Source organism: Typopeltis vanoorti, chromosome 4, assembly GCF_054136105.1.
Source record: "Typopeltis vanoorti isolate ZY-2024b chromosome 4, IOZ_Tvanoo_1.0, whole genome shotgun sequence".
NCBI lineage: Eukaryota > Metazoa > Arthropoda > Arachnida > Uropygi > Thelyphonidae > Typopeltis > Typopeltis vanoorti.
The window spans coordinates 161,917,619-161,931,320 of record NC_143552.1 but is presented as its reverse complement, the minus strand read 5'-3'; the positions used below and the strand labels follow the sequence as shown (position 1 = coordinate 161,931,320).

Here is a 13,702-nt window from a genome sequence, read left to right as displayed (position 1 = left end):
CTACCATTCGTGAGTTTATCCATCAGTTTTTCGCCTGCCTCAATTGTATCTACAGCAAAAGGATCCTTGTCATATCTAATTTTATATTCTTTTAGTTGTTCCGTCTGGTTTTCATTAAGCCCAGCGATATATTGAGTTCTGCACCCTCGTGGTATGTGCCGCCGAGGTACTATTTTGATGGTATTCATGAACTCTTCATAGTTACTTGGATCCGCTTCGAGTGTTTACTGTCTGATCGAGTTCCTTCGCAAATCCGTCCTCTGGCTTTTTTAAAATTAAACTGTCGCTTAAAAGGTACTATCTCTGGATTGATAACAGCTCTGACTTCAAGTAAGTAACAGGTCTGTGTTGAGTTCTTGGTATCGGCTCTTCTACTATCTTCATCGCTTGCACGGCTACTTGTTCACTGATAAAGATGTTATCTGGATTATATCCTCTTCTCCACCTTCCACTATTGAATGATGGTCTTAACTTGGGATCGTGGATAAGCTTCAGCCCAATTTTCCAGCTCAGCACCATTCCTGTCAGTCATTTTGTAGCCCCATGTTAAACTCTGACAATTAAAGTCCAAGTATTATTTTAACCTTTTGGGCGTTAAAGTTGGTGGGTTCTTTGAAGACGATCTTCATTAGGTTGCTTATATACCTATGTGATTGTGCAGGACTTGATCTCGATGGTTAATATCTCTCTATTATTATGGGATGCTTAAGGGTCAAAGCTGTATAACTGAGAGGAGACCTCCACATAGGCTTTAAAGGAATGCGGAGAACCGACCAGGGCTTCTGACCTAATGTCCAATCCTCACCTTCTCGTGGTGCACCCTGTTGGGTATCTACTTGGATACTGAACGAATGAGGATGGGCTGGCAATTTGGGATTTAGCCGACCAAATTGTATTCTTATTGATTAAACCAAAATAAAAAATGATGGTACAACATGACAAAATTTCATGCCGGCTGGGGCGTCGCCCGGTTAAACAAGGCCCCCATTGTTTTCGCCAGGGAACCAGGGTGAACAGTGAAAAGTCAGCTACTGGAACAAATCTGAAAACAAACCCCAACTCAACATCACCAGAGTTAAAGATCGGTACTATCAACATAAGAAGCCTGAATGGCAAAGAAATGGAGCTATCTGAGGTTGACTGAAACAAGATAGACCTAAACTGGTGAGATCTTTCTGAGCAATAAATACAAAATGTTATATTCAGGAAATGACAATCAAGGAAAAGGAGTAGCCATAGTATTCAACACAAAATACGAGGCTAATCTTCTTGAATGGCAGTCAGTCTCAAGTAGAGTAATGTGGCAAATATGAGAATGGGGAACTGGACAATGAGACTTATTTGTGCCTATGGTCCCACAGAAGGTTCTACTAAGGTAGAAGTGGAGGAATTTTTTGAGGCTTTAGAAAAAGCAACTCACACAATGAAAAAGGAAAAGTAGGTCCTTGTTGGGGATCTAAATAGCAGAGTAGGAAATGATTGTGAGACATACAAAAATATTTTAGGAAAATTTGGAGAAAAGAGCAAAACTAATAATAATGGCAAATATCTGTTGGATTTCTGCTCAGGACATGGACTGATAATTACCATGTTCTCACATAAAAATTTGCACAAATTCACATGGAGAGAAGAGGCAAGGAATAAGAAAAGTCTCATTGACTTTGTTACTGTTGATAGTGATGTTTTCTCCCTGGTGCAGGACACAAGAGTGTACAGAGGATTTGAAATTGGAAGCGATCACTATTTAGTCTTGAGCAGGATAAAACTGAATTTCATATCGAAAAGAATAACGTAAGAAAGTTTTAAAGTGAATAAAAGTTAAGCAGCTCTCAGATGTGAACTGTAGACTAAAATACACAAAGATTATTGAAGAAAAAATGAAAGAGTTTGAGAACAGGAATCAAACCTTGGAGATTCAGTGGCAAACTCTGAAGAAAACATTGATTGATTCTGTGAGGTTGTCTGCAAGGATAAAAAAAAATCAGAACTCCCTGGTGGACACAGGAAGTTAAAGGGGCAGTGAAGGAAAAGAAGAAAGCATATCAAAAGTTCCTGTCAAATAAGTCAGCTTGTGCTCTTAGAGAATACAGAGACAAATGCAAGATTGCTAAACACTGTGTAAAACTAGCTAAACAAAAGTCATGGGAGGACTTTGGCAAGAACATAGAATATAAATATCAAGAAGGTGGTAAGATATTCTGGAGGTTGTTGAAGAAGCTTAGGAATGGAGGAAAGAGTGCTGTAAAAGGAGTTAGAGATGATAAAGGTGACATGAAAATGGTAGAAAAAGATATCCTTGAGGTATGGAGTAATTACTTTGAAAAACTGCTAAATGAAACAAGCAGTGATGACAGCACAGTGGTAAAAAACACTGACCAGGCATGCAGTCAGGAATACATATCCATACTTGAAGTAGAAAAAGCCATCAAAGGCTTGAAATGTGGAAAGGTAGCAGGAGCAGATGATATTCGACTAGAAATGCTGAAGTATGGTGGTATAAGAGTCTTACAGTGGCTGTACTGCATAGTTCAGAAAGCCTGGACAGAAGGACAAATTCCCGATGATTGGAGGAAACCTTGACGGACTACAGCTCGCTAGCACAGTGCTCTAATAGTACCCATATATAAAAAGGGAAATAAAACTGAATGTGAGAATTACAGAGGTATTTCCCTACTGAGTGTTCCTGGCAAGATTTATGCAAGCATACTTGGTTAAGAAGAATTGTGGAAGAAAATCTTGGTGAAGAACAAGCTGGATTCAAGCCAAATAGAGGCTGTCAGGATCAGATCTTCACTTTACGACAAATAGTTGAGAAATCATGGGAATATAACAAAGATCTGTATTTAAGTTTTGTTGATCTGGAAAAGGCATATGACAAGGTGCCAAGAGAGAAGCTATTCAATACGCTGCAGTTATATGGTGTTAATGGGGCATTATATCAAGCAATACTTAGTCTTTATTTGTGTTGTAAGTCAGCACTTAGAATTGAAGGAAGTACAGGAAGATTGGTTAATGTAAAATCTGGTGTGAGACAAGGATGTACATTATCCCCTCTGTTATTCATTATCTATATGGATCACATTATGAAGGAAAGTGGTATTAAGCATGATATCAAAATTGGAGATATTAATGTCAGCTCTTTGCTTTATGCGGATGATGTTATACTTCTAAATAAATCCGTTACAATTTGCAAGATTCCCTGACTAAATTGAATAACTGTTGTAATAGATATGGTATGAAGGTGAGCATTAAAAAGACAAAGACAATGAAAATAGGCAGAATCATTGAAAATGGCAACTGTGTTAAAGGAGAACCTGTGGAACAAGTAAAACATTTCAGCTACTTAGGCACAATTTTTACTGAAGATGGTAAATTAAATATGGAAATAGACAACAGAATCAGCAAAGCTGGTATGGTGGGAAGTCAATTGAATAAATTCATATGGAGAGATATTAGTCAGAACACTAAATTAGCTGTATACAAGACAGTGTTCAAACTAATTTTAACTTATGGATCTGAGAGCTGGGTCAGAAGTAAAACACTTGATCAAAGACTAGAGACCGCAGATATGAGAGTCCTGAGAAAGATTTTGGGCGTGAACTGATGGCATCAATGGCAATATCATATTAAAAACGAGGATATTAGGAAAAAACTTGACATTGTCAGCATCCAGGAATGCATTAGCAGAGCTAATCTCAGGTCACGTAAACAGAATGGGCAAAGAAAGATTAGCAAAACAAATGTTCTCTGCCAGGTTGGCAGCAAAACGACCCAGAGGAAGACCAAGATATAGGTGGATTGATACGGTACAAAGTGCCTTAGACGATAGAAATATAAGATCTGATAATGTTGGGGTCTTGACAAGTAACAGACCGATTTGGAGGAAAATTGTAGATAGGAAGTTAGTAATGATGTAAGTTTTCCCATGTAGTACTATCATATCCTGTACACCCCTTGAGGGTACATGGCAGGAATTTGATGATGATGATATTATTGGATATCATATGTATAGATTTAATATCCAAGTCTGGTTTAGCAAATATAACACTACCGTATTGCTCGTGTGGTTCTCTCAGCTACTAATTTCATGCCATGAATTTTTGGTCTGCTGTTTACCCCTCGATGTGTCTCCTGGATAACTAAAACATCACATTTGTATCACACGTCTGCTAATAAAACTTCCTTTTCGGATGACAGTCCTTTAATATTTATTGAAGTCGTCTTAAAAGCTGGCCTTGAAGAAGGCTGATTTATAGTTTGCATGATTGTTCCGGTAGCTGAAGGATTAGCCAATGTTGAGTTTCAGCGTTGTCCAGGGTATGTCCGATTGTGATTTCTGCGTGATCGCTTTTGTATATAACACAATCTACGAGGAGGCTCCTTCAATGTACACCTTCTTAGAGATGAAGTAAAATAAACAATCTAAACAAAACAATATCTTACATCAGTTTGGAGGAAAATTGATGATAGAAAGTTGGTAATGATGTGATTTTTCATGCAGTACTATCATAATATCCTGTACACCTCCTGACGATGCATATCAGGAATTTGATGATTCTTTTTGTTACATTTTTTCTTCTGCAGATTTCATATTTTCAGTTACTAATACTGTACGCCCACAGATGAGAGACCCTTTGACACTTCTGCGCATGTCAGAAGGAGAATCCATTCCGATAATAGGGTAATCAATCCGCATTGTGGGATATGTTTATTATTACACGTCAGAAAATTAACTTCTCTTTTATGAACATTGTAGTTTTTAAAGTGATAACTATTTTGCTTGTATAACAGTTGGAAAATTTTATGTATAAAGCATGTGATTGATTTTGTGTGTTGATGACATTCGTATATCGCCTTATTTCTTTCTCCCCTTCAACATGAATCGACTCTTGGCAGATTTCTAACTGCAGTTCTCGTATCTGTGGTCGTACAGTAATTAAGTTTCTCAAATTTATAAAAATAAACACATTTTTTGATATTTATTTTTATGTATTTTTGTATGTACATGAAACAAAATACATATTTCATGTATTTTGTATGTAAAATACATGAAATATGTATTCATATGTATTTACGTAAATAACATTCAAAATGTCCTTATTGTAAAAAATAGCAGTTAAACTAACAGGATGAAGACATTCTAGTGAAAGCAATAACTAGCTTGAAGAAAGTTTGGTTTTACAGTTGGAAATGACACATTGCTTATGAAATGGACGCTTGATAAGGAAAGATGTATGGAGAACTTGGGAGGTGGGGGCAGTAAGTTATCTTGCTTGCTGTAAGATAACTTACTGCCTTACTAACTTACAAAAAGAAAAAAAAAAAAATATATATATATATATATATATATATATATATATATATATATACATAAATCAAGTGAACAAGAAACTAAATAAAGGATTTTGTTGTTAGGAAAAGCTAAACTTTTCAGATTTTCAAATGGTAGTTCAAACGTAACTGGTGGATACTCGTATGATTCATTGAGCATAATTTATCATTTAGTTAACTGTAAAATTATTGATAATTCTTTTCTTTTGACTCATTAAGGCTAGCAGATGTGTTTAGTGAAATTTTTATAGCTGAATGAGTCTCAATAACAATTTATTTATTTCTTGAGCATAATAAATTGGGTCTAATGTATATTAGACCTAATTTAAATAAAGTAGGTCTAAATTTTTTTTAAAGGGGAGGGAGTGAGTTGAGTTGGAATTTTTTCCATTAGATTGAAAGTAATCATTAATCAGTTTTGGATAACAATGGCTTTCCATTAAAAACACAGTTAAGCTAAATATAATAAATGAAACCATTGTTTCTATTTACAATTTATGATTATCTGTCTATCTCATCCTGCCTCAAGAATCCTCTAATTGCTACGATTTGTTTGCATGAGAGAAAGCTATTATGCAAAATTGTTGCACAGTAGCTTTCTGCACCAGCTGTAAGCTTCAGTGATTATATCATTTGAGAGTAACCTAAAGTATTTATTTGCATTCCAGGAGTGTGCTTCTCTGTGGTACATGAATTATTCTTTCATGCTAATGAAACCCTCATGCCTGCAAACAAAAAAAGCAATTTTGTAACATGATTGGATTTATCCATGGTGGATTGCTCTGTGACAGAGTTTCCCAAACTTTTCCTACGACGGAACACTTCACAAATCCTGAAATTTTAACGGAACACCTTGGTTATTTTGTAATGTATTAATTATTAACACGTTATAATATTAATAATTAATTATGGCATAATCATAAAGAGTATTAGTACACTTATGTATACGGTGTGACATGTTGACAAATATAAAATTACATTTAAATCAGTTATTTAAATCACTGGACTAATGAAATCTTGTAGCATATTGTAGTTTCCCAGGCCAACATCATTAAATTAATTTGTGCTGATTTTCATTGACATATCCCATTCTGATCACCAAAAATTTATAATATAAGTACTTAACGAGTGAATGCAGACTTTTTCCTCCTGTGTGCTGGTAGTTTTTGTCTCCTTTTGCACATCCTGGAGATTGCTTTGTAGGCTGGTGATGGATGACTCACTATCCGTTGCATCACAAACACCTTCAATAAGAGATTTCTTAATACCAAAATTAAACAAAGTCCCTTGTCTCTTATTCATATTAAAATTTAAATCTGCAAGCCTATTACTTTTAAAAAAACTCATGACACTACGGTTTCGAAACTTTCATCCTACAATATGAACTTGCGAAGAAAGTATTCAATATTACTAGATTTGAGAACCGGATACAGACTACCTTGATCTTCAATTTTAATGGAAAAATTTTCTTTATACTTTGTGATTGGTCACTAACATTTGCAACACAGATGTTATATCTTTCAGTTTTGAGAACAGAGGATGCGCTGCCCATTGTTGTAATCGCTTGCAGGCAATTTTTATGATTGGTCATAAATAGCAGTATTCTCTTTCCCAAATGTTGAAAGATTTTGATGTGTGAAAATTAACGATAATTCATGAATATTTCCTTGTTTAAAAATATGCAGCTTGGTCACTGACATTTGCTACACAGGTGTCATTTCCTTCAGTTTTGAGAACAGAGGATATACCGCCCATTTATAATCTGCTTGCAGGCAATTTTTACGACCAGTCATAAACAGCAGTATTCCCCTTCCCAAATGTTGAAAAGTTTTGATGTGTGAAAATTAATGATACACAGATGTTATTAGGCATTCTGCATCTGAAGCTTTTTGACATATTCACAAATATTATTCTCCTCAGAATATTTCCACTATAAAATATTTATTCATGAAAAATGCTTAGAAAACTAAAATGACAAATTCCAGGAGAACTTCTTGTGGAACACAGTTTGGGAAACCCTGCTCTATGCCATATTAGTTATTCTGCTACCTTCACCTGTTCTGATCACTTATATGACATGGTATTCTCTAATTATTTGCTAGTTTTTTTTGTTTTTGTTTTTTCCCAAGTGATACAAAACTAGATAATTGAAAGGAGACCAAGAACAACTGAAGTGTGAAGTGTGTGAAGAACTATGGCTTCTGATCCAATATCCAATTGTAATCTTTCACGTGCATCCCATTATTGTGAAAAAATGAGTATGGGCTGGAAAACTGGAACTCAGCCAACCGAACTGAGTTTAATATGGCCTCCAGTTTTTAGGCACCATCAGTGCATAAAATATACATCTTGTGCATTGATGGTACCTATTTTCAATTTTTCTGAGGTTCCACTAGTTAATATTTCACTGTTCACCTTTCCCCTGATGAATGTAGTAGGGCCCTTGTTGAACCAGACTTCCCAGCTAACCTTGAAACACCATGTGTTACTTCCATTTCTGTTTATGGTTTAAAGCAGTATTAAACTCAGTTTGGTTGGCTGAGCTCCAGTTTTCCAGTCTATACTCATTTTTTCGCAATAATGGGGATGCCCTATGAAAGGTTACTAATTGATACTGGGTCCGAAGCCATAGTTGTTCTTCACATTCCTTACAGACAATGTGGTAGTCTCCTTCCAGTTATCTAGTTTTCACTCTTTCAATTTGGCTATGCTCTGTTTGCTCTGGGGATGTTTAACTATTCATGAAACTAGTAACGCTAATAAACATTATTAACCTGTTACATATTGTTTTTCCAGTAAAAAAAAAAATAATGAAGTGAATTATTTTTCAGGCTTGACCTTTCTACTCTCCTTCCATTTCAAAATTTGTCCATAATTTTATTACTGTTATCAGAGTTAGTGTAATTATAATATATAGTTCTAATGCATGTTGCAGTTCATTTAAATTAGGCTACCATCATATCTAAGTGACTTATTTTTATTTCATTCTAGATTTGTGTTGATGCAGTATTAACTATACAACAGCCAGATGTCCCAGTTGATCTTCATATGGTTGAAATTATGGAAATGCAACATAAAACTGACAGTGATACAACTTTAGTTCGGGGCCTTGTGTTAGATCATGGAGCTCGGCATCCTGATATGAAAAAATTGGTTAACAATGCTTACATACTTACTTGCAATGTATCATTGGAATATGAAAAGAGGTATATTTTTTTTTTTTTTTTTTTTTTTTTTTTTGTAATATAGCTGTTGTATTGGTAACTGCTGTTATGGTGGAAAATAGTATAATATAAAATTATTTATCCTAAGTTAGCAATAATACCTTGTATAAGCAGAGAACACAGGTGTTGCCTTTGACATTCGAATTCTAAACAGATTACAAGAAAGGAATTCATATATTTCTGGCCACGAACTTGAAGCTAGACCACTGGTTTCATTTGAGGATGTTAAGTTAATTTTTTTTTTTTTTTACACAAAATGTAAAGTGACAGTTATTGTTCATTGAAATTTGATCTTGAATGTATCAAGTGATCCCCCTGCAAGAAGTTAGCATGATTATGACTGCAAAACAAGTTCTCAAACTAAGAAAATCAAATCCCACAAATTTAGTTCACAGTTCTCACCTTAAAACAGCTCAAGTATGCCTGTGAAATAAGCATTGTTAACAAACCAATTTTTGAGACTTGTCATTTAGATTTAGAGAATATTATGTAGCATTATACAAGCATAGTATATCTACTAGCTGTGTTATGTTATACCCAAGTAAAATATATGGCAGAATTAAGGATTATTGAATATTCGTGAAATTAACATTAATTATGTCATTTAACCCGGTGTTAGTAAGGTGGGGTGTCGCAGATCCCAAAGATTTTAAATTGACTAACTTTTTAACAATGCATGGCAGTGAATCATGCCTCAGTATAGCTTTGCCTCGTGTAACCCGCTACTCGACGCCATAGACGATAGGCTGTTGCATGCAAGCAAGTTTAGTGTGCTGGGGTCCACCAGACCCCACCTTACCAAAAGTGTGACTATATTTATTTCTGAAACTTAAGTTGTTTTCATGTATATTGTACTAAAATATTATCGTTACTGTTGTATCTTCTATATTTTTACATACCAACTATAAGCAAATACGTTTTCCTAAATATTTAGAGGGTATTTTGAGAATAATATATTTTTTTTACCAGATGAGTTACGAGCAGGAAGAACAAATGTTACATCAACTTATAGATGATGCTTTGACAGACGAGGAACTATTTAGCGGAGATGATGATAGTGAAATTGATTTAGAATTAGTCAGTAACCATGAGTCTGATACAGAACAAGACTGTGAGGAATCTTAAACAATATGTAATCTAATATTCATTAAAAAGATATGGATTTCTATAATACACTCACTTTACCCCATACCACTTGTGTTACACTTTCCCCCTCACCAGTACAGAGTTAAAATTGTGTACAAACTGTTTCTTAAACTAAATCTGATGGCTCGAGTCAGTTTTGTTATAAAACACTGGCATCATTACTCATTAAGGGAGATCCCTTTCCTTCTGCCACACACACAATTCTCTCAAAGTTGATGCACTATTCAATCTGTCAACACATTTTCCATTCCTAGTTGGTAGCCTCCAACTCAGTAAAGAGGCAATCCTCTGAATGACATTATTTAACTAATGTATCCCCCATACACTTTAGCCTTTTATCGATCACAACTCCCATATTCCTGCACCTCTTAGAAAGCATTTCCTCTACCTTGTTTTATTTCTTTTAGCCAAAGTGTAAAACTACCCATGAAAATTTGAAACTCATCATCAGTTTCTTTTTATGTAAAAAAAAAAAAAAAAAGGGGGGAGGGTATACAAGCTATTATGATGATGGTACTACATGAATCTTCACTAAAAACTGTGTCTAAATAGCTGAAATATTTTACTTGTTCTGTAGGTTCTCCATTGAAAAGTTGTCTATGTTCCTGTTTATTTTCATAGTTTTGATCTTCTTATTTCTGATTTTCATGCCAAATTTGATAACCCTGGGGATTTGCCCTAGTTGTTTAGGATTACAACATCATCTACATAAAACAGAGAGCTAAGTTTATCTTCAATTCTAATCAGGTTTAATAACCGTGTGGAAAGACTTGTGTTCGTTGTACATGTTGACTGGATTTTAATGGTATAGATGTGAACACAGATTGATAAGAAAATAACTATTTATTGACTTAATTGCTAATATTTCACTGGTATTCTATCCAGCATCTTCAGAGCACACTAAACAAAGTTTGTTACAGTAGCGAGACAACCACAATCTGGTATATCGGTGGGACTTTTTTTCCTTCTGGAATCAACAGAAGCCTTGAAACATACTCGAAACCTCAACAAGTATGGCTCTATAAATCTACCAAAGATTTGGGAGACAGTCATCCCAAGACCAAATTAATACCTGCTTTCTCTCTCTTTTTTTCCCCCGCAACTTAGATGGCGCCTAATTAGGACTTTAGTTTTTGTGTTGCACGCTACAATTGCTGATACTAGTCCCACTGTTATACGGGATTGTAGTTGTCTCGCTATTGTAACAAACTTTGTTTGTGTGCTCTGAAGATGCTGGATAGAATACCAGCTAACTATTAGCAATTAAGTCAATGAAATAGTTATTTTCTTATCAATCTGTGTTTGCATCTATACTGTTAAAATCCAATCAACAGGTTAATAGCACATTCTTTCATTATGCAATCCATATCAGTGTGGATATAGTACCATATTCAATATCAAACCATATTCCTGCATTTCCTTCAATTCTAACTTAAATATAAACTATGTATTGTTATGTATAACATCCCATATAATTGTAGTGTCTTCAAAAGCTTTTATCTATGCACCTCTTATATAAAAAAAGCATTTTCCATATGTCTTTTCCAGATGTACAAAACTTAAGTACAGATCCTTATTATATTTCCTTGACTTCTCAACTATTTGTCATAAAGTGATTTGATCTTGACATGAAGCTAGCTCGTTTTTTAAGCTTCTGTTCACATTTTTTCTCATCTTCTTCTCAAGCATGCTTGAATAAATCTTATCTATGATGTTTAGTAGAGAAATTCCTGCAATTCTCACATTTAACCTTATTCCCCTTTGTGTAGATGGAAACCATGAAAGCTCTACTCCAATCTTCTGGAATTTGACCTCCTGCGAAAGCTCTCTGAATCATGCAGTATAGCCACATCAAAACCTTCATGTTTGAGCCTTTCTTGTCAGATACCATTAATTTCAGCTGCCTTTCATCTTTTGATGGCTTTTTCTACCTAAAGATTGATACGTTCTCTTGTTTGCTTGAAAACTTTCTATTGCTGTTCTCACTCTGTTTTATTTAACAATCTTTCAAATTAATTACTCCAAACATCTAGGATATTCTTATCTTCAGTTTTCATGTCATCATTATCATCTTTTATTCCTTTTGCAGTCCTGTTTCCTCCATTGCTAAGCTGTTTAATAGTCTCCAGAACATTTTCCCACCTTCCTAATATTCATCTATATTCTTACTGAAGTCCTACCATGACTTTTGATTAGCTACTTTTACACATAGCTTAACTCTTACATTTTTCTCTGTATTCTTTTAGGGCATCTGCCAACTTATTTACTAGAAACTTTTGGTATACTTTCTTTTTTCCATAACTTCGACCTTTGTTTTATTTTTCTATCCTTGCAGGCAACTTCACCATATACCTCACTAGCTGAATCAATAGGTGTTTCCTTTAGAGTTTGCCATCGATACTCCAAGGTTTGTCTCTTGTTTTTGGACTTTCATTTCTTTTTTAATAATGCTTGTATGGTTAAGTCTACAGTTTACCTGTAAAAGTTCACCTTTAATTCTTTTTAAAACTTTCTTATATACCGTTCTTTTCAATGTGATATTCATTTTTATCTTACTTAGCACTCAGTGATAGTCGCTTTCAATTTCAAATCTACTGTACATTTGTATCTTGAACCAGCATGAACGAGGCTTTCTTATTTCTTGTCTTCTCTCCACATGAGCATGTGTACATTTTTATGTTGAGCATGGTGTTAGTAATGACTAGTCTGTATCCTGAGCAGAAATACAGCAGATGCCATTATTATTATTATTATTATTAGCACTGCCCTTTTCTACAAATTTTCCCAAAACATTTCTGTGTCTGGTGGATTCACTTCTTACTCTGCTGTTTAGATTTCCAACAGTGACCACTTTTCCATTATCTTTGTCAACTGCCTGCTCTAATAACTTGAAAAATTTCTGTTTTTAACTTTGTCTCATTAAGGCCAATTATGTACTTGTGTGGTACTTTTCCAATTTTTCTGCAAGTTTGATTTCTTTTCTTTAATACTCCTTATATTGATGGTTCCTACCTTCAGTTCTGACTCTGGGTTTACTCTTATTTTAAATATTAAGTTAAAATCTGAGATAATATATGAAGTTATCTCGGGTTTTCAGTTTTTAAAATGACATGTTAAAATGAAAAGGGGAAAAATTAAACATTTAGGTTGTTTTTAGAATGAATATAAAGAAAGTATATAATTTAGAAGTGTGGGGGGGGGACTAATATCAGCTTTCCAAGTTTCATATCCACAGTTAATAGTTCAAATTCTGCATGTTCCATTAGTGGGTAAGAAATAATGCAATTACTACTGTTACTGCACATCTGTTATAAGGTTATGTTGTGATTTCTATTACTTCATGGAATACCTGAATTCTTTCTTATGATGAAATGATGCTTGTGTATCCAATCTTATTAATCCAATTTCTACAGCCAAAAGGCTGTGGGTTCGAATCCCACCGTGGGATGTGATTTGCAATTGTCTGTGAAAATACTAGTCTTGATGGTGGACAGTAGATGGCATTGGTGTATATGATGCAGTTTGCTGTAATTGCTGGGTTGAGTGGCAAAGACGGAGAGTTGTAGAGTAGGTGCCCTACCTCGATGAGTCTAGGAATCCCTGGAGGTGTCAAGTAATGATGATAATAATGTATAATTTAATAAAGTATAAAACTGACCACATTTCTTATTTAAAAAAAGGAGCACATTCCTTAAATTTATATTGGAAAAAAAAAATTGAACTAACTTAAATATAGACTATGTATTGCTCTCTTTATGCCTCACTCCACGCAGTTAGCCTAGTGGCTATGCACTTCGCAGCCATATGCCTGGGGAAGGAGTGTCCTAGGTTCGATTCTCGTCGGTGACATGAGGAGCTTAAGGAGCTTCCTCAGCCATAGCCAAGTTAGCCAGTCTTGGGTGTGGGCAGCAGGGTTTTTCCTCCCACAAGCAGGCGAACTGGCCCCTTGAACACACTCCTCTACAGACATAGGATACCTTCAGGAATAAGGAGTAACCAAC

At 34.9% G+C, this 13,702-nt stretch overlaps 1 protein-coding gene across 1 annotated transcript in view; it reads left to right on the top strand.

Moving 5' to 3' along the window:
* The window catches only part of CCT6 (chaperonin containing TCP1 subunit 6), a 112,934-nt gene that overhangs the window by 48,248 nt on the left and 50,984 nt on the right, over positions 1 to 13,702 (top strand). Inside the window, exon 5 of the mRNA XM_090391559.1 lies at positions 8,323 to 8,537. Within this exon, the coding sequence (XP_090247685.1) occupies positions 8,323 to 8,537 (215 nt within the window). The remainder of the gene's footprint in view (positions 1 to 8,322; positions 8,538 to 13,702) is intronic.